General features: G+C 42.8%; 2 protein-coding genes across 2 annotated transcripts in view; both read right to left on the reverse strand.

Moving 5' to 3' along the window:
• Positions 1–1,719: 1,719 nt before the first annotated feature.
• LOC311151993 (uncharacterized protein C1orf198) lies at positions 1,720–23,071 on the reverse strand. Its single transcript, XM_084202730.1, has 4 exons — positions 22,654–23,071; positions 15,236–15,286; positions 6,014–6,565; positions 1,720–4,142 (listed from the first exon to the last, which is right to left on the reverse strand). The coding sequence occupies exons 1-4, from the start codon at positions 22,999–23,001 to the stop codon at positions 4,086–4,088; spliced, it is 1,008 nt and encodes a 335-aa protein (XP_084058856.1). The 5' UTR covers positions 23,002–23,071; the 3' UTR covers positions 1,720–4,085.
• A 2,706-nt stretch (positions 23,072–25,777) lies between these two features.
• The window catches only part of TTC13 (tetratricopeptide repeat domain 13), a 38,056-nt gene continuing 37,344 nt past the window's right edge, over positions 25,778–26,489 (reverse strand). The window contains exon 23 of the mRNA XM_084203544.1: positions 25,778–25,928. Coding sequence (XP_084059670.1) covers positions 25,805–25,928 — 124 coding nt within the window. The 3' untranslated portion in view covers positions 25,778–25,804. The remainder of the gene's footprint in view (positions 25,929–26,489) is intronic.

Below are 26,489 nucleotides of genomic sequence, written 5' to 3' on the forward strand. Positions count from 1 at the left end.
AAATGACCCATTGAACTTTAGGGTCACTGGCACTCGACACTTTTGGTAAGAAGAGAAGCTAGGGCTCAGGTCAGGCCCTTGTGCAAACCTGTTTGGTCACTGAAGTCAAACCATCCAAAAAGCACAGAGGACTCTTTCCTTCCCCCGTGCATTTTATTCTCTTTTCATCCCCTTGTTTGTTTTGGATTCAAGCATTATAGGAACACTACAGTAAGCTATTTTCAAGGCAGCTACATGTTTTTTGATTGGTTGGCATCCCAACAGTTGAATTCTGACTTGCCAAGGGCATTTAGCCCTATATCTTGGTCCTGCATAAGGCCCAAGTTTCACTGCCATGTGACCAGCCACCCTTTGGGTGAAGAACTTGTTTCTAATATCCAACCTAAACTTCCCCTGACACAACTTCAGGCCATTCCCTCAGGCCCTGTCACTGCCCACCACATTATGGTTTTGATCTCAGAGTAATATACAGTACCAAACTGATTCAAGTGGGTGATGGGCAAACTTGGACAGCCAAGCCCAGGGGTCTGTCTGTAAATAATGCCTACAAAGTTGGTTTGTCTCCCAGGGACAAGCTCTTTGGGGGATGCAGTCGTTGAGTGATCAGCAGGACTCTGCCTGCTGGGTGCTGCACCAGCACCCACAACCATGACCTCAAATGTTGTCCCAACCTCAGCAAATACCATCAAAGTCACCACTAAATCAATCAATCAATCAATCAATCAATCAATCAATCAATCAATCAATCACCATTCTTCAGCCACAGCATCTTTTCTTCTCTGCCCTTTCAACCTTCACTCATACCTCAGACCTGCTGGCTCCTTGTGCTGAGACAGTGCCCAGATGCTGTGGATTTGCCTTCAGTAGAGAACTTTTAAAAGTTGAGAGGAAGCTTAGACAAGAAGCAAATTATGTGTAGGCCAGATCCTAAATATAGTTGGAATACCACCGTTAGTTGGCTGTGGAGTCTTTCCAAACCAAATTCTTCTTCAAATGCCCTTTTAGCTGCTGGAAATCCAGCTCGAGTACAAACCAAATTGTTTTTCCAAATACATTTCTGGAAGAAGTAGATGTGAGCATGCAGAAGAAAAACTATCCTTGTGGCTGCACATTTGATTCTCTTACACTTTGGGAACTTGCTGCATATCACAAAAGGCAGGAAGTGAGACTACCCAGTGGCCTCTGCCAGCACCTTCCTTTTTGTGAGATGCTTTTAAAGCCCACACATAACCCATTCTCTCCCCTATCCTGCTTGGGTGGAGTGAAGGAACAGCTGTGTGGTGTTTCATTGACAGCTGGGGCTAAACCATAACATGCAGCTTTCAAATTGCTTCTGCAATAATGATCCAGATACTGCTTTGGGTTACCTGGAGACACTGGTGGGAGAGTGGGTGTGTTAGGTTTAAGTCTATTACAATGAAATACAAATAGATTTTAGTCCTCCCAAATCTCATCCTGCCCATAGTTGTCAGATTACATGATAAAGCAAGGATACCTCCCCATATAGGATCACTCAAAGGCTTGAAAAAACAGCTGAAGTGTGTTGATTTTTTTTTCCCCCGATATAAAAAATTTGGTTTCTAAATTCCGAATCTAATCATTCTTGGCTGTCTCTCAGGCAGATTCAAGATGCCCCAAACAACTTCACTGGCACTGAGGAAAGTGGAGCATCAAGGACAACACACAAAGCAGCACAAAAACCTTGACAGTTCTATTTAAAGTGACTTTATTAAAACATTGTTAATATAAAATGTGACCAAATACAATTTCGTTTTTGTAAGAATGTTTAATAAAAACATATTCAAGAAAGAAGGAGCATCAACTCTTGTCAAAGCACAGGAAAAACCTACCAGGATAAGTAAAAAGTTCTGCAGCATGTTCTACCAGCTGGTCCCAGTGTGTATTAGGGTGGAGTTAGCCGATGGAAGAGACAGGCAGCCCCGGTTCTTCCCTAAGAAGCTTTAAGGTATTACCAGAGATTTAAAGTAATGCTCCTTGACAGTAGGAGACTTTTGTTTTCAGATCTCCCCAAATGAGAATAAGATTAGAATGTGCATCTTCATTTTGGATTTACTACTTTTCAGCAGCTGAATGTACAGAAAGTCAGATTCACTTGTAACTGTAAACCTCAAGATTAACATTTGTTAGGTTTCAAAGGAAGGTGCAAGTCAATATCAATAATACACCTAAAGGATTTGTGTTGAAGTTGTTCTTAGCTGTATTAACTCTGGATGCTTGTAGCAAACGCTACAAAAGAAAAAAACTGCGGAAAAGTCCAGAATGGTAACAACAAATATTTTCTGAACTGCTGAATGCAGAGACAACATCCACGAACTACAGGAGTCTGTACATCTCAGGAAGAATGTAAAAAAGCTTTCAGAAGCCTATAAATAAGAGTATGCTATACAACAACTTTTACTCTGTGGTGATCTTACCATCTAGCTAAGGAACCTTTTAAGAAAACACTAGAAAAAGTGGAGCTTTTGGCCTTGGTGTTTTGGGATTTTTTGGGGGTTCTTTTGGTGGGGTGTGGGGGCAAGAAAAGGGGGATATGCTTACAGCGTTTTCCTTGTCCAACAAGTAAATTTTAATGCTCTATCAGCACACTCTGCTTGTTCAGAGCAAGCAGCACATCAATCAGAGGGAAGGATTCTTCCAGGACATTGCAAACTCTTCCTGTAACAAGCAGAAAAATATCCTGCTGCATCCAATTCTGCACATTTAATTGCCCCTGGCACTGAACCAAATGTCAAGCGCTAATCCATGAGAAGGCTAGCACAACTATGGCTTAGGAGATGGTGACCTTCTCACAGCCTTGGCTGGGACCCATCAGAGCCCTGTGTTTTGCCTTCTACCCCAAACAAATGCTATGGGCCTATTGCTGAGGTAAAGGGAAAAGTCAAACCTTTGGCATTGGAGCAGACCAGTCACTGGCTGTGCGTAGGGGAATTAAGGCTTCGAGGTGAGGTAAACACAGTGAGAATCAGGGTGTAAATCATGCTGCATTTCAGAGACTACAGATCCAAACGACAGCTACTCTTGCTCTCTACATTTTAAACACCAAAGATCATTCAGAAGCAGAACTGGAGGCAACACTGCCAAGGGCCACCTTGAGATGCCTCTCTGCACCTTGGGAATAAATGTAAGCCAGATGTTGAACACTAAAGAGGATGAACTCACAAGGAGGAAAAAGCACCAAAGTTGATGAGTCCTTGAGACGATAAGCTGCTTAAAAAACAAAAAAGCCTCACACTGCTGTGGCCTCCCATAAACATAGTGGTTTACTGACACAAAGGTAATCTACACTCCAGAAATTCTCTAGTTCCAGCACTAGTATTGTGAAGAGTTATGCTCTAGTAAGGAGGCAGTGAAATTGTGTTCCCTGAAGAATTTCTCCAATTCACTAGCTGTTGTCCCACTCCCTTCTACCCAACCCCAAGTCTTCAACTCAAACACCAGAAATACCATTTCCCCAGGTCATTTTTTTAACACTCTTAAGTTATTTTAGCAGATTTATAGGGTACAAACACAGTGCTTTTTTGGATCCATCATTTTGGCAATGCCTTTGCCTTCTTCAGAAGAAAAAGTGTCTTCAGTTAGTGGTACAAAAGATACTTTCAAAGGAAACGAAATCTACAAATCAATGCAATTCTGGATGCTTGCCTTTCATACTGGTTTTTTTTTAGCTATCTGAAGTATGGTTGGAACCACTGCACGTGCAACACAATTTCTTACAAGCCACGCCAGCAAGGTTTCCACTGAAAGCTGCAATCTGGTCCTGTAGGTTCCATTTCTAGGATACAGAGACTCTCTAACATGCGTACAGTAACTTCTCCCATCCTCTCAATACAGTAGCTACTAAAAATTTTAACAGATATTAAAAAAATATCCAAATGAAACCACACTTCTATCACTGTTTAAAAAACAAAAACGCATACGGTATTACAAAAGTTTATACAAAGGCAACATTTAAGAGTTTGAAAGTTACTTCTAGAAAAAGACACAAATGCTAGTAAATTAACATACAAGGAGAAAGGTGTTCCACTCCTTCCCCAAAATTGGTTTGATCTGTTTTGAAGTATCTTTTACCAGTTGTCTAGAAAATCAAAGCCAGTCTTCAAGATAACATTGCTTGTACTAGTCTGCAAGGTAAAAAAAAAAAGGAAATAAATGTAGTTGTTAATTATGGTATTACAAACTCAATATTTGACTGCCTATCTAAAAACTAAAGTTTAAAATGTTGCCTGACAATATTTCAAGATTTAACTATGCTCTAAGACTACCTACACCACAAAATGCTAGACATGGAAAAATACTCACAATGCCCAAAAAGGCAATTCCAGATAAAAATAAAATTACTCTTTTGGTCTGCAGGCAAAATGTTTTGGTTTTTTCCTCGTGGAAAAAATTAATGAAGATCAATTTTTCAGACTACATTGGGAATTACAGAGAATGAAACAAACACAGAAGGCAAGCATCATTAATTCAACAGATTGTCTGTTGTAATTAGAGTCAGTTGTTTGCAGAAAACTGCAGAGATTAAACTTTGATGACAAGTTATTTACTACCCTATCCAGAACATACTCACTCCTGCAGGGTTAGCCATGACATTTAAGGTGATTCTAATGTTTAGGAAGAGTATTCAAGAGGCACAGCTGAGTCTCTGGATTCTCTTCCTAGAGCATGGCTTCCCAGAACAGGGAAGATAATCCAGAAAAGAAGAACAGAAGAAATTTTTATAATACATGAAGTTGTCTGCTCCTCTGTTCCCATTTTCACATGGGAGGGTTGTTTCTCCACAGAGAGAAAAAACACACTTTTCAAACTATTTCACTTATCTTGAAAACATTCACAAAGGACTTGAAACTGTTAATTTGTAAGACAACATGATAAAGCCCTTAAATTAAAGGACTACCTTGTTCACAGACTGTAGCTAGGCAGCTCAGGAAGCATTATCCCTCAGCTTCAGAAAATGATAACTAAACAAAGGGCTTCAAATACTGGAGTGGCTCAAGTATGGTTCTCTCCTAAGTGCTGCCACTTACTTCTCTTGCAACCAGTCACCTCACCCTACATCTTTCTGACTTTACACCATCTCGTTTGGAATTTGAACAATCACAGTTGGGAAAATAGAAAATAGAAAAAAGAAAAAGCTGTGTGAAGTGCTGAAGGTGTACAGTAATGTGTCAGGCTATTGCCAGAGTGATGCTACAGATTTCAAACAGAACTGCACAGCTCTGATTGAAGTACCACTCCTCTTCTCTACTTCACAATTTTTAAGCTTTTGATCTCTTTCTTTTTTTTCCCCTCCCTGTATCATATCCTGCTGTTTCCTTTCTTTTCTCACAGATCAGCATCTGCTTTTTAAAATAGCTTCAATTGGCTATTGAGCTGCTTAAGGTTATTTTTTGTTGTTGGGTTGTTTGGGTTTTTTCATTAAAAAAAACATTGAGAAGGCTAATTCTGGAAGCTCATTCTATTTCTATTTTGGACTTTAAGAGAAAACACATTTGAAAACAGCACAGCTGCCTGGGACAAAGCACTGGGAAGTGGCTGTCAGGCTACTGCTTGGAACAGCTGAGAACCAGTTCACCATTCACCACTATGCTGTGTGTACCAATAAAGTGTGCTAGACCCTAGTTCACCCACCTTTCAAGTTAAAAAACTTATTCTTTCCATTAAGTATTTTGCTTTTGCAAATAAAACTCCACAACCTCTTTTATGGGATGCAGCAACTTGCTAAGTTGCTGTCAATGAGCTACTTGGTGCCTTGTCAGCATTTCTGGTCTTAGATTTAAATTGTGCCTTTATCCTATGTGTTAAAAAGCACTTAATTGAAGTTAACCTGTTGAACAGACTGTTAAATAACAGATTAAACAGACTCCTTCACATTTGAAAGACAAAAAAGCCATCAAGCTGAGCTATGCCTTAGTGATTTTTGGAGTCCCTAATCTTCCAGAGTATGTGCTGTACAGTTCTTAAATATAAGGACAGTGGGTATAGCAGCACTCACCTGTCCAGGCATTTGTGGGTCTGTAAGTATAGTACCATCAGTATCTTCCTTGTTTGTCCTAGAAGATGCCAGATCCTGGGGTGGATCAGGAAGAAAGAAGTCATCTAGAGAACTAGAGGGGAGCTGAGTAGGTCGAGGCTTCTCCCACTCGAGAGACACAGAAGGTGTGCTGGGGGCGGCAGACTTCTCTGCTTTAGTTATGCTGGGCTTCTCAGCTTTGGGCGTCTCCTTTGGAGCAGACTCTTGTCTGTAAAAAGAGGGAAGGGGCTTCTCTCCTTTCTCCATGGACTTGATCTGGCTGGGGGTCAGGGACTGGAACTCAGACTTGTCTCCATCAAACTTGGAGCGCTCCGCGTTTATCTTCCAGAAGGACGACTCCTCTTCCTTCCTGGATGCTATCAACCCCTCCGAGGCAGGGGTCTTGTTGGCCTGAGAAGATTTAGGGACTTGGACACCAGGTGCTGCTTTAACAGGCTGCCTCTGCTCGTTCTGCAGCTGGGCACCACCTTGCTCTTGTAGGGAGAGAGATGCAACGCTGAACTCCATCTGACTCTGTTCGGGGACAGAAAAACAGCATTTCAAAGGGCTTCACACAGATACAGTTTGGGCTTTCTGACCCTGGTGCACACAGATAACATCTCAGCCCACTGTGAGACAGATACCACGGCAAAGCTAACTTAGCTCCTCCATAAATGTCTATCTTTGTAGTATCATAGAAATAATGATTTTTAAAAGTCTGAACTGCAAGCAAACATAAAAGTCCCAGACCCGCTGCAGAGGAGACAGAGGAAGCAATTGTCTTGGAGTTACTCAGTGCCATCTAAGGCAGCAGTGCACAGCATGCACAGCACTGAAACATTAGAATAGCAGCACTAAAACATTACAACAGCTGCAGATGCATTTTGAAAGGCAGAGATGTTTTACATGAACATTTTAAGCAAAAGAAGCTTCAGTGTAGCTGAAAAGGCAATCTTCCATTATAGTCTTTGAAATAGTTGGCTACAGGTCCATCTGCTTCCAAGATAAAGGATTAGATGTAATGGGTATACATAGGTAAATAGTTTTATAATTCTAATGCCCCTCTGAAGGAAGAGAAATAACTCCAGCCAAGCCATTCTTCACCAATTCCTGAACCCTGGGTTGTTTTCACTTGCAGTGCTGAGATAGCTGTATCCACTTCTGAGAGGTAACACTGGGACAAGGAAGCAAGTGACCACAGTTAATGCATGAAAAAAATCTTACAAGTCACAGAAAAGTGAACAGTGCTTCAAATTGTTTGTTTTGCTTACCACTGCCTCAGTAAAATGATTCTCAACTAGCTAGACACTCTTCAGGCTAATAAAAGTTAAGCTTTATTACCCTCTGAGAAACATGTAAGCATATGTGCCAGGAAAGAACAACCTAATACACAGACTTGTGTTTGTAAAAAGGAACAAATAATGCAAGGGAAAAAAAATGCATTTACTGTTAAAGCTGTGCTGTTGTCATCAAGGGCCTGATTGGGTTTGGAAAAAACTCAAGAGGAGTTGTAGCTTTTGCTACGAATGGTTGAAAGACACTTCAGAAGTTCATTACAAATTTGGGATGTTTTTTCACCAGCCTTTCCTGAATCAAACTGCAATAGCATCTCTGGGCTTCAGTCTAAAGCAAGTCCTAGTTGCATATCATTTTCACTGAAGTGTTTGATCTTGAGTCCTACATTATTGTGCATGTGAAGTTCAAAGGGACTCTAGATCTAGCAAGACTCACAAGCCTAGTAGTTAATATTCAGAAACTTCTCATCAAAGAACAACTGTTAACCCAGCAACTGATTATTTATAAAACAATTTTTTTAAAACAGTCAGCAGCTGACTACACATAATTTGATTCATGGACTTAGATCTGACCTTTCTAAAGAATTAGATGCATCTTTTTTCCAAGGCTGTAGGCAAGAGAGCACCAAGATCCGTGTTCTCATGAAGAATATACTGTGCTATCAAAAGATGCAGAACATAAACAAGCTGCAAGTAATTATAGCTCAGCTAGAATAAGGTGAGGGCTGGGATACACACAAGTCTTACCAAACAACTCAACACCCCACCCTGCCTGCAAAAAACTAGGAGGAAAAACCTTAGTGCTCTGATATATTTTTTTTAAACAAGTCATGACGTAAAATTAAGAGCAGGATATTTATTCACAGATAAATTTTGCATAAACAAGCCGTAGATGCAATGGTGTTGAGGATTATTTACAGTGACTGCCATTCTCTATATTAAAATATAGGGATTTATTTCCCTAAGCTCATTTGGCAGTACTACTGAATAGTGATTTACCACCCTGAAGTTAAGATGCTTTAAGACTTTAGAACTGATAAAATCCCAGCTTAAAAAAACCCACAACACAATATCAAATAGACCTGTAATTCTCCACTGGCCAAGAGAAAAAACAAAAGGCAGATTCTAAAAATCAAAGACAGGTTAAAAGAAAAAATCCATCTTGGCAGACTTATGTCATGTAGAAATTAAAACAGTGCTACTTTTTGTCCTGCAGCAGTCTGCTGTCTTCTGAACAGCCTGTCCTGGGGCTCACACTGGGGATGACAGTAGCTAAAGGCCATCACAGCAGCAGTCACTTTCAGTAGAATGATTCCTTCACCCCCCAGCCCAAGGGAGAGGGAAGATCAGTGCCCAGAGTGCAGAGCAGCCATCACAGCCCCCAGGTCCACCAGGGCAGCGTTGGAAATAAAATCCAGGAAAAACACCCATGGAAAGAAAGGAAGTATGGGTCTCTTAAAATAAAAATTAGGAAAAAAGTAAACCAACAAGACGGCTCTGCATTTCAACAGCAGCTAGCCAGAGAAGCTCAGCCAGGCCTTCTGAGAAGTTCTCAGGCTGTGGAGCTAAAGCCACTGACTGTGGTGATATTTAATGTTCTTTTTATGGGACAAAATACCCAAGTCAGAGATGTGGTTTGGAAGTGGCACCTCACTCCTAGCTTAGAGAAGAGTGTGGCACTGCAGCAGCGCTTCAGGCAGCGCCTTTCCAACTTCAGTGCCTGTCCAACTTCAGTGCCTGTCCAGCCTGCTGTGGATGCAGGCTCTGGAGAGGATGTCCTGTGTGCCCTTTTGTGCAGGGACCACGGGGTGCACCCATTCCAGCAGACAGGACCACCTGGCACTGGAGATTGCACATCTGTCTCACGGAGCGCTCTGGAGATCAAACAGTTCCTGACATGGAGTAATCCAAATGAAAATACTTGTTCAGGAGTTTTCCTTCTCCCACAAGGAAGGCAAAGAAGACAAGACTACCCCGACAGGTTCTGAAAGCACTGTGTCTCAGCAGGATGTAAATACAGCTCTGAGAGGTCACAGGGATAATTCTGCTTCTAGCATTTAATTCCAGAAGCCAAGAACTTCTGTGGACCAGTCACAAGATATTCTGTTTTCCCTGAAATATATAATGCTTCTATTTGACTTCTGGGGTTATTTAACACATCTAAACCCCTTAGAAATGTAGCTGACGAAAGAAAATGATTAATAGGCAATCTCTTTCCAGTCAAAAAACTGGCAATAAAACACCCTCCCCCGCAAGGAAAAAACAAACCAAACAACAGGGCAGCAGCATAAGTAGGAAGATAATTTCACAGAGATAGAAAAGGCCCAAGTGTGAAACACCCTATGCTGATATCTGAGTAATGAGTAGTACTGTACACTCTAATGAGTCACTAGACACTACAAATGTGATTTTAATTAGAGTTCTGCTCTCAGTTTCTTACATCAGATTACAAATTGGCAATTGGTTGCGTCAGCAGGAGGAAGGAAACTATATTTAAAAGACAGCAACCTCCCCCTCCCTCCCAAAAAATGTCCTTTTCCTTTAGGTTTGCCAGCCATGAGAATATCTTGATGCACATCTCTCCTGGCCCCTGCCAAACTCAGGGGAGCAGCTCACCTGTAAAGGTTTGCTTTCCCCAGGCTGGGCAGGGCTGCTGTGAGTGCACCTGCCCATGCAGGGCTCCGAGGCAGAGCTGCACTTGTGGCAGGCACTGCACCAGCTGCCACCCTGGGGAGGCAAACACTGAACAGTGGGGGGTGATTTCATGGTTAAAAGTGAATTGTCTGTCAGGCACAGTTTGGGATTCTAGAGAGAGGGTTTCAGTTCCCCGCTGCTTTCATTGATTTTGTATTACTTTACATCAGCTCCAGTTTCTGTACCTATAAATCCCCATCTGAGGAATAAAATAAAAATATTTTCTTTTTCCTACCATCCGTCCAAATGGTTTTTCTGGGAATTGTTCAGCCCAGAAAGTCTCAAGAGTTTACAGACAGACTAGTACAGTCCCAACTGTAATTTCTAGAAATTATTGGAATTCAAATAAAAGCTATTAACAGCAGCAGTATTTTGAAGAAATTGCATGAGCAAGCCTTTCTCAACACATGAAGAGAGAGGGGGTAGAGAGTGCATGTGAAAGCATGCACAAAGAAGTATTTTGAGGTAAAGCAAACCTAGAAGTCTGTGTTCTTTTCAGTCTTATCCCTCTGGTCTCAAACCACTGCAAGGGTTTAAATAAAGGATGTCCTGTCTTGATCATTTTTCTGTATCATAAATATAAATAATATTATAAATTGCAGGTTTGGGGAGGTTGTATGCCCATCTTTCTTTTAAAAGACAGTATTAAGGTATTTAGGAATTTTGTTTACTGGATTTAGACCAAACTTCAGTCTCAAGGCAGCAATAATGCACTAAATTGTAATAGTGGGTGTACATACTCATGGGAAAGAGTGTATAGTGAAAGAGAGGCACTGAGAATGCCATTATTTAATTGTACTGTATGAAATCAGGTCTCAGTTCATCAGCACATATTAAAAACAAGATGACCACAAAGAACCCAGGAACTTTTAAAGCTTCTTATTCACTCATCAGGAATGTGTAGTATTTTACTAAGCAGTCACGCAAATACAGCCAAAACAAATTGTTTTGCTTGGCAGGCTGAAAAATCCAAATTGTTGAGACAAAGACTACAGAAACACTGTCAAAAGCAACTTGTTTTAAGCACAGCCTGATAAATGCAGAGGTAAGAAAGCCAATTTTAAAAGATTTAGAAGATGACTTTGCTTTGCTGAATGGACAAAACCAAAATAAATATAGGACTCAGAGCAGCTGCAGCTTTTGCTTTCTTTCCTGTGCACACCGTGGGTGTTTTCAGGGTCTTTTCAGAGTCAGAAAGAAATCCTTAGGTCAGCAGAGGCAAATTGCAAGGGCAAAAAATAGAGCAAAGCACTCAAAACCAATCTAAGTAATTTTAGTCCATACAGAAAGACAATGCCAATGTTATATAGTATGGACCTTTGGAGGAAATTCCATCCCATACTCTGCTGATATGAACTGAATCCAGCCAGGCACTGTTTCTGGCTAGCTTGAGCAAGCTTGTACTGACAGTGCCTGGTTTTATGCTCAGAACTGGCAAAAATTGATGCAGGTAACTGAATCCCTACACTTGGCCATACAGACTAAAATAAACCTTGAACACAGCTTCTTTTACCACAGGCTGGGTTTGGTGGGGGTTTTTTTGCTCAAGAACTAATAGTCAACAGAAGTTTTACAGCACTGTGTTTTAAATATACGTAGTCTGAATCAAAAAGGGAAGGCTAATCTCAAAAGCTCAGGGATCACTCTCCTTCCAAGGAAGTGATGCCTTTTACGCCAGCTTGGTAAAAATAATCACACCAAATTATAGCTTGTAACAAACAATTATAATATCATGCTGCTAAGGAAGGAAGGAAAAAATTCTCTTCTGCCACTGTGTTCCTATTAAAAACAAAACACCAACTAGGGCTTGTTCAAAGGAGGATACCGAAGACTGCCTCGGTTTTAGATAAAGGAAACAGTTGGTAAAACATGTTTATTACAAGCAGAACATAGCTGTTTTCTCCCTAAATCATTGCTGGGATTGGATCACTTTTGTAGTAATATAATTAGGGAATTCAGACAGGGAGGCAGCAAAAAGATTATTGATGGGATTGAAGCCTGACCTTCCTCATTTTTTTTTTCTTTTGGTTTGTTTATTTTAAACCCACCTCAGAGGCTTCTATTTTCAACAAATACCTGAGGGCCTGTTGAAAACAGAAGAGAATCAGCAACTATTCTACCTCTATCAAGAAAAAGAAAACTTTAGATATATATGTGTCAACTTAAAGCATTTGGAATAAAATCTATTTTCGTTAACAACATGAATTAGAGGTAAATTGCAATTTATTCCCATGCTGCTCAGTGCATTCTGTGTGCTAACTGAGGTGGCGAACTGAAATATTTTCTGCCCATTACTAAATTAATTAAGTCCCCTCCCCACCCCTGCCCAAATCTAAAATCACAAAACCCATAAAGTTCTGAGTTCAGGAAGAGTTGCAGAGAAATTTTACTTCCAAGTTCAGGCATGATTCTTGTTTTCCATTTATATCCTGAGGTCTGTGCTGAGTTTCACTGAATTTTTACTTCAAACAAACCAAGAAACCTCAAAGGCTAAACTCAGCCAAAATGTCATCTTTCATCTCAGGTAAACCTGAAGCCATAAATAGAATGCCCTGAATTCATAAACCTGGGTATAGCTCCAGTTAAAAATGTAACCCACATTTCAAGACGTGTTATGTCCATGAGGGCTCCACCCATGAACCAAATCACTCCCTCCAATTCAATCTTTATTTTAAAATGTCAGCCCTTTTGCAGTGCCAAGAGAACTCACTGCTTCCCAAGTTTTCCCTCTAAGAAGTGCTATCGTTATCTACTAAAAATATTATTTTAAATGCTGTCTAACAGCTAACTCTGCAATTTACACTGCAGTTCTACTTTGTCTGCCTTGTCTGAGGATTTAAAAATAAAAAGGTGAGACAAGAAATACTCATCTAAAAATAGTGGAGATATTCATGCAAGTGTTTGTTGTGATATGAACGACTGCAGCCACATCTCACATTTGTGTTTAAAATGGGAATACAGAAAGTTTACTTGTGACACAAGTGAAGTCACCAAGCCCTTCAACAACGTTCTGAACAAAATGACAGCAATTCAGTACACTGTTCCTGGGTAAGTTTGACTGCCATGGAAGTAGGGAATCCATGGCACTAGCTACAGTAAGAAAAATTTGTCCATACCTTATCAACTAGAATCCCCACTGGCATCACTGTTACAGCTGAGAGCCTTCAGCCTGGGAGAATACATGCCCTGCCCTCTTCTCTTCACTTCTCACTACCCCTTCACAGTTTCCCTCGTGTTAGTTACAGAATATACTCATTCTGCTGCTTTATTTTTCTGTCTCAGTGTTTAAAAAACCCAGTCTACTGGTTTTACTGATTTACATCTCTACTTTCTTCTGCTCTGCAAAAGCCACGCTCCCTTCCTTGGGTAAGCCAGAGCATATTTGTGCACATTCAGGCAATAACATGGTAAAAACCCAAACCAAACAAAAAGCTCTGCATCAAAAGGAGATCAGGGAGAAGAGTGCTGTGGAAAGAGCAGCCCATCCTGGGGAGAGCTCATGGAATGGAAAGAGCCTGACAGCCTAAAAAACAGTGGGAACAGGTCTGGCTCACAGGACATTGAACAATGCATTACAACACACCAAGCTTCTCGAGCAGCTCATTCAGGTTTCCTCACATGGCACCACTTGAGCAAGGCCACTTTTTCCTCAGCTGGTACCTCATTAAAATTGCCTTCCACTATTACCTCATAAAAGTTAGGGAAGATCAAAGAGTAAGCACAAAGCAAGATCTCCACTTTTGAAAAGGAAGACTCAGCAGTGGAAGGGTTTGGTTGAAAGATTGATACACTGGGGAAAAACCAAAAGGAAGAATCCACAGGAACCGACCAAACCCTACCCCATAAATCCAGACAACATGGATTCTCAGACTTTTGCTAAAGAAAAAGGTCATGCAACTTTTCAGCCCACAGCTGTGGCACAGCTTTTATTTCTCGTCAGCAAGGAGGGAGAGGAGAAAGAGGAAAACACAGAAAGTCCTCCACTAGTTCCTGAACCATCACAGCAGCTTTTTAAGGGAGTTTTAAGGCAAGTGAAGACTGGCACTGGTTTCTCTCAAAGTGCAGCACTGCAGGCTGCCAGGACCCAGGAGTCACATCAAGTTATAGGTTAATCAGCTTCTGCAAAGCACAGATGGGGTGCAGCTACAGGCAGTGACCTTGAGCAGGGAGGGCTAAGTCTCAGGTCAACTGGATTAATTTAGTATTCACTGGCATTTCCAAATAATTACTCTGCATTAGGCTAAGATTATATTCATAAGGTCATACATGATTATCTACATAGTTCAAGGGCAAAAAAAAAACAAAAAGAAGAAAGAAATAGGGAACAGGGCAGTAGCAGCTTTCTCTGGGAGATAAGGGTAGAAAACACAAAGTCTGAAATGTGTGATTAAATTAACATGCCTGCCATACCCAGTTGAGAAAGACAATGAGCTGTGGTTTTGCTCCCAGAATTTTTCCAGCAAGAAGAACTAAACTTGATTTCCCACCACACATATGGCACAACTGTGTTTCCTCACACCGCAGGCTCAGAAAGATGGAGAACTCTGGCTCTGTGCTAGCCATTTGAGAATCCCATCATAAATAATGCTTTTAAAAAATACCAGAGATAAAGTGAGGTGTAAAAGAAACCCCAACCAACTCACCATAGAAAAATATGGGGTTTTTTTAAGGAGCCTTTTGGATAGGAAATAGCATAGTGCTTCTAGCACAGCCCTAGGTTAACAAGTTTCACTACATGTGTCCTAAGACAACATTCTAGTTCATAATAAAAAGATGAAGTACTAGACAGGCTTTCAGAAAGAATCCAGTGAAGTTATGAGATACCTGCACATTTCTCACACCATCTTCTAGCTACTTTACTCCTGACCTAAAAGTGAAATGCAGCTCTGTTTATACAGTATCTGAGACAGGGGTCTTACTAAATGTGGAAAGTTGATTAAAAAGTTTGCAACAAAAAATAAAATTGTAATGAATTGGTTTTATATCTGCACTCAAAGCCAGAACATTAGTTCAAGAAGTACATTTTGAGTTTCTCCTGATGTAAATCAAAGCATACCAGTCCTGTTTGATTTGCAGCATGGTCACTTCATACCTCTTGCATAGAATAAAGGTGACATTAATCTATCAAGTAACAAAATGAAGACAATAAATGCAGTAGGAGCAGTATAAAATGACAAAGCAACATTAAAAAAAAAAAAAAAAGCAGTTTAATTACCTTCGTTTCCCAGGAGAACGGAGCTGAGTGTTCATCTTGCCAAGTTATGTCCTGAAATAAAATTGAAGAATGACTAAAAATCAGAAGAGTAGCTTCATCTTCTCAGAAGCATCACACAGATGACATTATGTTACACTGCTGGAACTATAACAACCACTGCTACAGAACTGACTAAAAAGTGAAAGCACTACTTAGAGATGGCACTGATTACATTTTAAGACTGGCTGAAAGCAGGTCCTTTAAGGGGAAGGTTATCAATTCTGTACCAATTCAATCTACCAAATATATGAAGGTTTAGCCTGGTCTCAATCTCCTGAAATGGTTTCTCCACAAATAGCTTTAAAATGTATTACATTTCCAGTCTCCTACTAGGCTTTTCTTTGGTAGCCACTAGCAACACACAGGGACAGAAACAACAAAAGGAGAAGGGGCCTCAGGAAAATCAAGTCCCATTTCCTCCCTTTGGCAAACCAAAGAGCACAAGCACAACCAGGCACTCGTGGGCCAGTGAAACAGCTGCATGGCCAAGGCACAGCTGGATCCAGCCCCAACAGGACCCATCATCGCACCACGGCAGCGATGCCGCTCTGAAATAAATGCTCAGAGGTGGTGAAGGAGCCACAGGGCACCCACAGCACAAAATCTCAAATCCATTATTTGAAGATGCTGCATTCCTGAAAATGATCCCTAACGGAGAAATTTAAACAATCCCTTCATACATGGCACGCCCTCCAGAAATACCTGCAGCCTACACTGAAAAAAGAAAGGGTGGAAAATAATTTGAAAAATGATTGTTGGTCATATTTGTTGAAGAATTACAACAAGATGATTGCATTTCTATTCCCAGTCATGGCTGGGACTCACTGGTACTTTGGATGGTCCCACAGGTGGAGGTGGTGAGCTGCACCCTCCACCCCGAGCAGGTGGACACTGCAGCACGCCAGGGAAGGAGCAGGAGTGGGAACACCGTATGGAAAGGGAAAGGCCAGGAGTTACCATGCAGGATTTTCACACTCCTGCTGTTCAGAGAATTGCAGGACTCAACTATGTTTTATCACAACATAGGAACCCCACATTTCACTGTGACTGTTTTTTTCTTCTTATTCCTAGTCTCTGTCTTTCTAGGAATATATTTCTCAGACATCTGATAACATTCTCCTGATCTGCCCTCTCTTATTTCACTGTAGGCAGATTTTTTTGGCCTAGAGCTATGAGATCATGATTAGAAGTGTCTAAAACCATCTCCTAAACAGAAAAACATGGCATACTCCAGCTATTACTCATCTGTGAAATACAGAGTTCCTAGCAGCAAGGTATTTGTGGTATATATGAGGGTGATCCCACGCTCTTAAAAAGAACTGGCCTGGTAGAGCTCATCTAAGAGAAAAGGCCTGGGCTCTTCTCAATCACATATTGTGGCCAAAAGGAAATTTGGTATAGGAAATTTTTGCCAAGAACATTAATGTAATTCAGGTTCTCTCAATCCAGGAAACAGATTCTCAGATGTTTTAACATTTAAAGGAAAAAAGGAGCAGAAGTCTGCTTTTTAGTATCTATCAGCATTTGCACTGTGGTGTGCGGCTGTCTGCATGGGAATGTCACACCACCCAATGTGTGATACCTCACACCAGGTGTGTCTAATTATTTCAAACTCCTTCTAGGACAATGCCCTTTGCCTCTGAAATGGAGCTGTTAATTTCTGAACAACTGGAGTTCATAATTTCTGAAGCATGCATGAGAGAGGAATTACAGCCCAGAAGGGAAGAGAGATGGGAGAACCTAACCATTGGATTGAGTCCCACACACAGGCAGGACTACGACACTTCTGTCTGCATGGTGTCTGGATAAACCAGGGCTTGACTTCAACCACAGCAGGAAAGGACAGAACTGAAGTCCAGAGAACACTGTAACACTGCTACATGCAGTCACAGCAGCTTAAAGCTCCAGATGTGTAGGCAGAGGTGCCACTGGGTTTTATCTAAAGAGTTTAAAGGAAGCTCTGTCTTCTTGCCATTTACAGGACAAGCAAGGAACCAGTTTTAAACTTGGCAGTAAGCCAAGTTCATCCTCGTGCTGGATCCAAGACATTCAGTTCTTTATTTTGCTGTGTTTGAGGCAAGAGAAGACAGCAGTGGCAGGGACAGCCCTTTACTCTGCACACCCTCAACTCAGCTGTGACACCGCTGCTGCTGTGAGCGAGCCCTGAGGACAAAAGGCTGACTACAGAGGGATGAAAAAGCAGCATGGGCAAGGCAGAGTGAAGGTGTGAGGCTGTCATGCAGCAGGATACATCACTCCCTGCAGGACAGAGCAAGCCAGCCTCCCACTCCATAGAAGCTGATGTGTCCTCAAGCGTCATTGTCCTTGTTGGCACCGCAACTTGTAACCTCAACCTCCAGCATGGGCAGGCACAAGGTTCCTGCCATGAATTGATTTTGGTAACAGCTGTCAAAAGTTCTGGTCAGAGACAGAATCTAAGAGTTTCACAGATTACATAAGATGGAAGTAGCAGATACATGTTAGGCAGCAGTTCCCTAAAGGAAGAGGATCAATTTTTATTTTTATTTTTTTACTTAAAACGCTGTCTCATTGTTTCTTGGGCTGCACAACTCATCCCTCCTCAGAGCCAGTAACTCTGAGGAGCTCTGTCCACATTCAAAAGATCTTCTGTGGGATACAGCAAAGAATAAAATAGGAAAAGACGTGGCTGGAGGATACAAACCTTCAAGCAATTGATGTCTGTGGTTATTTGAAGTGCACTTGGGGCTAGGATGAAGGAGACAGTTGACAAGTTTTGCCCGTTGTCAGGGAAGGGAAGGAAGTTTGTGGCCTCCACCTCATGTGTCTTCACAGAGAGAACATTCAGAGGACCAAGTGAAAAGACAGGATACTGTTGAACTGTGTTATGCTATCTAAACTGCCTGACTCATGTTTATCACCAACCAAATATGAGAAGGAACTTAGGTTTTTTGTAGAATAAACAAGTTCATACATGCTTGAAGAAACTGGGAGCAAAAGAATCAACTATTTCAATAATAACAAAAGTGAATTATGACTGGAAATTCTAGAGAAAAGGATTAGAGACATCATTATATTATTATATCATCAACATAGATTACAAAAAAAGTCCATATCTGATCAGCTTTTGTTTTCAGCACACAACAATGCCTTCTTCCAGCAAGAAGGCAAATAAATAAACTTTTGTTCAGCAGGGTTAAAGAAAAAGAACCTATTTGTAAGAAATGGGGCCTCATGCAACACATTTCAAAGCTGAAAAAGACTAGTGAGAAAGAGGCAAAAATCTGGTCATACACTTGACTTCAACAACCAGCTGCAAAATACATAAAAAAGAACCACAAATTACATTTGCTATATGTAGGCAGCTTGCTGGAAAACAACATCTGAATTTCAAAATGGAAGGCACTGGTAGAAGTGTGCCTGTGTATCTGACATGAGCATTGTGCAGCACAGCTGACAGTAGCTGGGCAAGACAAACCTACCAATAAATGCTTCTCAGAAGTGTTATTAGAACAGGACTTGCTGGTTATTGAGATTTTACTGCACTCAAAAGCTGCCTTTCCTTTTTGGGTTTTTAAAAAGCACAAATCTCTAAAAGGCCAAACTTAAAAGTTTTTGCCACATTGATTATTTGTTGTTTTAAGTAGGGAGGTAAAAGGGTTGATCCTTTGTTTAGTGCCAAAGTTCTTAAGGCTAAGCAAAACAAATAGCATCTCTGCCTGAAGGCGGGTAAGTCAAGTTTCCCTCTAAAACACAATGAATGAAGCTAACCAAATCCTCTTACCTCTTTCCTCCACATAAAATATTTACCACTTCCTAGAGCATATGGCATTTTTTCCAATGAAAAGTTAGTTCTTTCACACCCAACTCTTTTACTGCTCAAATACTTAATATCCATTAAAAAAAAAACTAAACTAAAAACCAAAGGAAAAACCAGGCCTTGATTCCATGTCTACATCACATGCTTATGGATAAAGAGGGATGATATTAAGAGAACAGTGAGAACTTGCTGTAAACTGAATATCTAAATTATCTTTTAGTGAACCAGAGAGAGCCCAGTGGCATCAACTGACACCAAATCAGCTGCATTATCAAAGGTTAGCCTCTACAGCGTGCAAAGGGTGATAGCCTCTCACATACTGCTGGTTTTCCACCTATTCCCCTCATGGTTTATAGCATATTTCAAAAATAATCCATCTATATTACATTCATGCTCAATCTCAGCTTGTATTTCCAGATTTCTCCCTGCTCAGATAATCTCCATTTCTACCACTATGGGCATTAGAATGAAGAAATTATAAATGGAGAAATGCCAGCAATTGGAGGCTTGCTGGAAAGAGGAAGCTCTGTTGCAGCACCCAAAAGCCCTTGGTCAGGAGGCTTGGGCTGTCTAGACACAGAAAATTATGGTGAAGCAACAAATACCCTCCTGTGCTGGGCTCATGTGTGATGATAGCAAGTCAATCTTCAGCAAACAGGACAAAACTAATTTCACTGGGGTGTGAAACGCCCCTGTTAGCCTAATTCTCTTTTGAAACTGTGTTCACAGCGCCTGCAGGGCTTCTGCTACCAGCTCCATGACTGGTGATGCCGCAATGAGGATAAGATGGAAGAGAAGGAGCAGTGACTCCAGGCATTTGGTAGGAGTCACACATGGTGCTGCAGTGCTCTAGCATTATAAAATGACTGGATCATGGCTACAGGATGCCACGGTCCTGTTACTGCACGTCTATTTTCTGTAACACCCTTCCCACACAGCCAACATAGTCAAAGGTGTTTTGAAAACGTAAGAGATGTTTATAGTTTGAGAACTTACAGTCCTGGGCTACAAGTTCAGGAGATAAATTTGGTGTTAGAAGAAATATACAGGAAATGGTGAGGGCGAGAAAGAGGGAAGCAACTGTCCAGAAACACAAGACCACTACATATGTCCTCTGGACCACCTCATCATAGTGGTAACACGCATGAAAATGGGACTGAAACAGTGAGAGGCCCGGACCAGCAAATCAGTATCTTCAGTTTTCATCCTTGGTTTGCTTTCTACCACGTCTTCCAAAGAACATGAGGTCAGAGAGATCAAATTTCTGTGCTTAAGCAAGCCCAGGTAGATCACTACAGATTTCAACATCAGTTAACAGGGAAGATGAGCTGTGGCTGGAAACATGAAACTTTTGGACCAGGTGTATCAGCAAGAACATCACCAGGCCAAAACACTCTCACTGAAAGCGCTGCAGCATCCGCAAGTGATTCTGAGGCATGCAGGCGACTCCCCATTTCCCTGCCCTAGGATACTATAGACCAACACCAGGGAGAGCGGCCAGGACCAATCCACTCGTCCTGAGCAAGGCTGGGTGCCCAGGTGCGTGCAGTGGCTGGGTCTCACACGGGCAGCGGGGCACAGCTCCCTGAGCAGTCTGAGCAGGACACACAGACAGCAGAGCTCTGCAGGCCAAGCGCTGGCCAGCCCGGGAAGCAGAGCTGAACCAGCGAGGGACCGGCGCAGCGGTGGCTCTGCCGCGGCAAGACAAGGAGGGACAATTTGTCAGCCAGCGCAAACGTCCAACAATCAGGTCGAATGCCAGCAAGGGAGCCAGGGGGGAGGAAGCTATCAGATGAAGGGCCAGAAAAGGCTCCACGGCTCAGTAGTACAGTTGGGAGAACTAAAATGGAAATGGCGAATGCCAAAATGAGTGGAATCTCTTTTCTTCAGAGAAGTAATTTATATTAACTTCTGCTTAGAAGTCAAAGAGGAAGTCGGTTGAGGCAGATGCTTCCAAAATTAAACACTTTGTATCAAGTATTTGGACGAACCATGCCTTCTTTGGTTAATGGCTACAGAAACATTAACATTATGCATATTGTAACTGTATTACAGGGGAGAAGAGGGGAAAGAAAACTATTTGCCCAGTTTCAGATGGACTCTCTAGATGTTTAGGAAATTATTATTTCCATACAGTGCAGCACAACAGTCTACAAACACGCTGGCTTGCCTTCCAGATCCACATAATTCAAAGCAGAAAGCACAGCAGAGCTCTCCAAGGCTGGGAAAACTGAACCTATTTATTTTCCACACTCTTTAAATTCTTTCACTACTAACTTTAGATTTAAGTTTCTTTTCAAAGGTTGTTTGCACAACCAAATTTGTTGTCTTGTGTCCTTCTGCTACACCTCTTTTTGGCCATTACTATCAAATATTTATCTAGAATTTTGGGCATCATGAACTAGACAAACCTGAGCTACATTCTGTGCTCTCTAGCTTTAGCTATGATGTGCATGCAGCACAGCATCACACCTTCCTGACAGGGGAAATGCAGGCAGCAGTCTCCTGGCACAAAGCTGGTTGGGAACCATGATGCCCAGTATCAGTGTGCCCCACATGCTTCTTAGAAATCCCATTGCAAGGGATATTGGAGAGGAGCCTAAAAGTAGCCCTGCTCTCTTTAAATTGGATTGATGATTACAAACGCAGAAGCGGATTTTTTTCTTTTTCTGGTAGAAGCCACATAACTAACAATAGGTCACTTAAAGTTATTATATGGTGATAGCAAAGGAAACCGGCTCTGTAACCATGCAAGAATAAAAGAATATAATAGAAACATAAAAGAATAGACAACAAAGGGAATCGATACACTGAATAAGAGACACAGTGTCTGAAGAGTATTGTCAGGTTGCTTCAAGCATTGTTAGACCTTCCTCTTCAAGGGCTCACACTCGGTAACACGACCCACTGCTCCAGACCGGGTACTCTTTTACTGTGGGTTTCCAGAAGGGCTGCCACGCTTCACCACTGGATAGATGGCTCTCAGAAGGTTCAAAATCCATACTTTTTGCCATCTATCTTTCCACACCCTTGTTTTTCCTGGCATGTGACATGGAACAGGCTGCATTTTTTTAAGGTGTCAAACATGCCAAGAGCTGGAATGTTTTCAGCGTTGTATTTTTAACCGTGTCTAAAACTAGAAACGAAAAGGAAGAGATTTAATTCAGTGTAAACATTCCCTCCAGCCCATTTTCAGCAAGAGACTATGTCCAGCGCCGTGCCCCGCCGTCGGGGGAACTGAGACCGTCCAAGTCTTTCTGCAAAATCCACTTCAGCGCTATCGTTGCCGGCGCCTTCCCTGCCTTTGCGGAGCGACCCAGCGCCTCTCGCACTGTGAACATATCCCGCCCTCCCGCACAGCCAGGCAGCGGGGAAAGCAATCGAGCTCATCACCGGGGCAACTCGCCCGGCTGCCGACGGCGCGGAGCGCCCGCGACCCCGGGCAGCCCAGCGCCGGCGGCGCCGTAGCCCGGGGAGGCGGCGGCCGCCGCGCCCCGCCCGTGCGGCGGTGCCGGGGCTGGGCAGCGCCGCTCCCGCCCGGACCCCCCGGCGCCCCTTCCCCTTCCCCCGCGGCCGGTACCTCGTCTCCGAAGCGCACCACCTTCTGCCCGGTGTTGAGGCGCAGGCTGGGGTAGGAGGCGGGCTGCGCGGGCGGGCGGGTGGTGCCGCGGTGCGCGGCGTAGCGGGCCTGGACGTGCGGCTCCACCAGGCACTTGTCGATGATCTCGTCCTGCTGCCGGGGCGGCAGCCGCTCCCACTCGGGCCCGTAGCGCTCGCGGATCCGCTCCTTCTCCGCCATGATCTTGCGCGCCATGGGGCTCAGCGAGGAGAAGTAGCTGAACCGCTTGCGCTCCCGCTCGTCCAGCGGCCGGTTCCCGTTCATCACCGCCGTGCGGGAAGCGGCGATCGCCGCCGCCATGGAGGCCATGGCCACCCCGCCGCCGCCAGCCCCGCACTCGCACGGCGGGATTGGGGATGGGACCGGGAAGAGAACCGCCTCCTCCGCTCCCCTCCCGCAGACGCCGCCTCCCTCGCTCCCTATAAAGCCGGGCGGCCGCCGCCCCGCACTGCCCGCCCCCCGCACGCCCAGCCCGCGGCGGCCCCGGCCCGCCTCCCCCGCCGCTCCCGCCGCAGGGAGCCGGCCTTTCTCCCGCCGCCTCGGGCCGGCGACAGGGAGGGAAGCGGGGACGCCGCCTCCCGGGCTTGCTTCGGTCTCGGTACCGTCGATAGCGTGTGACTGAGCGCGCCCCACGGCCCTCAAGTGCTCCTGCCCGTAGCGCTGTCTCCCACAGCCCTTCCCCTTCTTGCCGAGGAGGTAAGCTGTAGTATTCCCACGCTGCCGGGGCCAGGAGCACCAGGAAGGGACTTGCCTCAGCTGGCGGAGTAGCACCGTGCCCAAGAGCCTGCCTTTCCTCACTCCTAAATAAGCCGTAGGTGTTTCTTAACACGATAGAAGGTCCAGCAGCTGCTGTCAGAAGAGAGAGGATGCCTGGCACAGGCACTTCTGTCCAACTCCACCAGCTAGGGTGCAAGATGGTCCGAAGCCTCCGTATTTATTTGATAGTACAGCTGCAGCCTAAGTGTAACAAGTCTGTGCAGTAGGCATTAGGTACATTGGGAAAACAGATTTCTAAAGGCTGAAATAATTAGGTTTTCTATGCTGTATAAATGCTCGTTTCCGGTAACAAGTCCTTAGTTTGGCAAAAATTCATCAAGGTCCCACACACAAATTCCCCAAAGATGACCAGTCTCCTGGGGCGGGGGAAGCATAGTTCTTTCCACAAAACAAACAAACAACAAAAAATCAAGCTTACCTAAGATATGCAAATATGTCAGAAGATTTATGTGAGACTAAATCTATGTTGACTTTTGGCCTAGGTAGTTGCAGTAGTTTTAATTATCTTCAAAATATATTACAAAGTAGTACAAATATTGAGGTTCAGATTAATGGTTTTTCACTGCTTAGCCTATTTCTTTTTTCCTCAGTCTGCTTTCTTTTTATAATTCTTAACAGATAAGTGACTGGGGCTGCAATACATTAATGTTCCCATTTAAGAGTTCAAATGGTATCGCTAGACCAGCTGTCTAAGATGACACAGAAGAGGATGGAAAATGATAATTAGATTTCTCCACATACTTGGTTCTTTGGAGGTAATTACAGTTCCCCAAGTCATCACATACCAGCCCAGTTATATAATCCTGTTTTGTTTGTTAAACTTGTTTGAGAGCACTTGACTTGAGCTCGCTTTCTTTCTTAGTCATCTGCCTCACGCCCAGAGAAAGAAGCCTTTGAAACACGTTTGCAGGCACACACACACTCATAAGAGGTGTAACATACATTACCCCGAACCCTCCCGTGATCTCCCATTAATCTCTTTTGTCTGCCACCAGGGGGTGGGGACGAAGTCAGCCATGGGAGTAAGAAATGAGGACACGGAAACCCAGACAATTGCACACGGTTTGTCCGTCCAGGCAGTTTTTTCCTTCCCCACCCCTCCTTTCTCCACTCCTTCTGGTCTAAACCCCAAAACAAAACCCCTTCTTTTTATAGTTCCCAAGACTGGCTGGTCAAATGCCAATATAACTCCCCTTTCTCAATGAATAATACAAGGCATAACAAAACTTAGAAGAGGCTTAGAAGATCACATTAGAACACAATCAAGGTATAAAGTTAGGCATATTTTCCAGGCTGCAGTTTTTTCAGGAAAATAACAATTCCTTTCCTCCTTAATGAAATATAGTAGAGGTTTCTTAAGCTTCTAGACTTTTAAACAGAAGGAGCAAACTGTGCTTATTTTTAGTGGGACAGAATAAGGTACTTAGGAACAGAATGTTGGGAATATCCGTATTACAAATGGACAGCATCCCAATTCTTTTAATGAAAACTTACAAGCCTTCTTTATCATTACTTGGAAAAAAAAAAAAAAACAACTACTTTTGCCCTTTACAGAAATTCTGATCAAGAAATTTTAGAATTCATATTCATCAGTACTAAACATACAGGTGGTCAAATTTGCCTTTATTATGGTTTGGTTAAGGAAACCTGCCTTTCCAGAATGCTGCCAAGTCTGTCCTATAAAAATCAACTGAAGGAACACTAGCTAGTGCTCCAAATATACCTCAATCCTGTCAATCTGTTAAGAACTTTTGCCAACCATCACCAATGGGTACTTGGAAAGGGAGACTGTGTTGTTTCTGACATTTACTCACCAAGAGCCTAACTCCAAATAAGTAACTGGTTTGCTTTTGTTTCCCAATGATGTTTCCCTGAACTCCATTCTTTTAAGCTGACATCTGTTCCTTCACTGGGCTGCGCTACATGAACTACATAGTTACTCACACATGGTAGAGCTCTAAGTTTTCTGTGCAGAGGCTTTGGAAAAAAACAATGAGAAGTAGTATAGCATTATTCCCAATGAAGATTACTTTTTTTTAAAAATAAATTTTCACCTGCCTTATGTTCAGTTCATAACTGATCAAGCTTACTGCTATTCAGTTTGGCCCCTGAATAACTATTTCTGTTAAAGTGTGTCTTAATATGAAAAAGCAGTTGTTCCACTTCTTTTTTCCTCTTTAATATTATTGGTCACAGAAAGATTTCTTTTACTGGTGATAAAGTCAAGTAAGTTTGTTCTATTAAAAAAACCAAACAAAATCAAACCATTTTGACCATAATTTACCATTCAAAATAATTTACAAAGCAGTACCTCTTGGCCTTTTATTTGTATAAATTATACAACAACTATAGTTTTTTTTAGACAATGAGATGAGTCTGTATTTAGTACTTCAATCATCGTTCTCAGGGTTGGAAAAGTCTCTGATACTGATGGTAGGCTCTTGTAAGAAGGTGAAATACTGAAAGAGAAAAAGAAAAGAAGTTAGTTGTGATGAGTTTTGTAATTAACCTGCAAGTTAACACATTAACTTAGAATTCTCATCACCTTCTCCAAAAAATCTGGGACCTGTGTCAAGAATCAACCCAATGCAACAGGCTTGGGGCAGAGTGGCTGAAAGCTGCTGGGCAGAGAAGGACCTGTGGGTGCTGGCTGACAGCCCTGAACATGAGCCAGCAGTGGGGCCAGGAAGGCCAGTGGCATCCTGGCCTCTGTTAGCAATAGTGTGGCCAGCAGGACCAGGGCAGTGATTGTGCCCCAGTACTCAGCCCTGGTGAGGCCACACCCCAAGTCCTGTGCCCAGTTTTAGACACCTCACTGCAAAAAGGACACTGAGGTGCTGGAGTGACTCCAGAGAAGGGCAATGGAGCTGGTGAAGGGTCTGGAACATAAGTCTAAGGAGAAGCAGCTGAGGGAGCTGGGGTTGTTTAGCCTGGAGAAAAGGAGGCTCAGGGATGACCTTATTGCTCTCTACAACCGCCTGAAAGGAGGGTGTAGTCACATAGGGGTTGGTCTCTTCTCT

The sequence above is a fragment of the Fringilla coelebs genome (assembly GCF_963513975.1).
Source record: "Fringilla coelebs genome assembly, chromosome: 3".
NCBI lineage: Eukaryota > Metazoa > Chordata > Aves > Passeriformes > Fringillidae > Fringilla > Fringilla coelebs.

What these genes read in the sequence shown, in the direction of transcription:
- LOC311151993 (XM_084202730.1), bottom strand. Translation starts at nt 23,001, where the DNA reads ATGGCCTCCATGGCGGCGGCGATCGCCGCTTCCCGCACGGCGGTGATG. An exon ending in CGTTCTCCTGGGAAACGAAG is followed by an intron (nt 6,566 to 15,235) that starts GTAATTAAACTG and finishes GTCCCCGAACAG; the next exon opens with AGTCAGATGGAGTTCAGCGT. An exon ending in ACCCACAAATGCCTGGACAG is followed by an intron (nt 4,143 to 6,013) that starts GTGAGTGCTGCT and finishes TTTACCTTGCAG; the next exon opens with ACTAGTACAAGCAATGTTAT.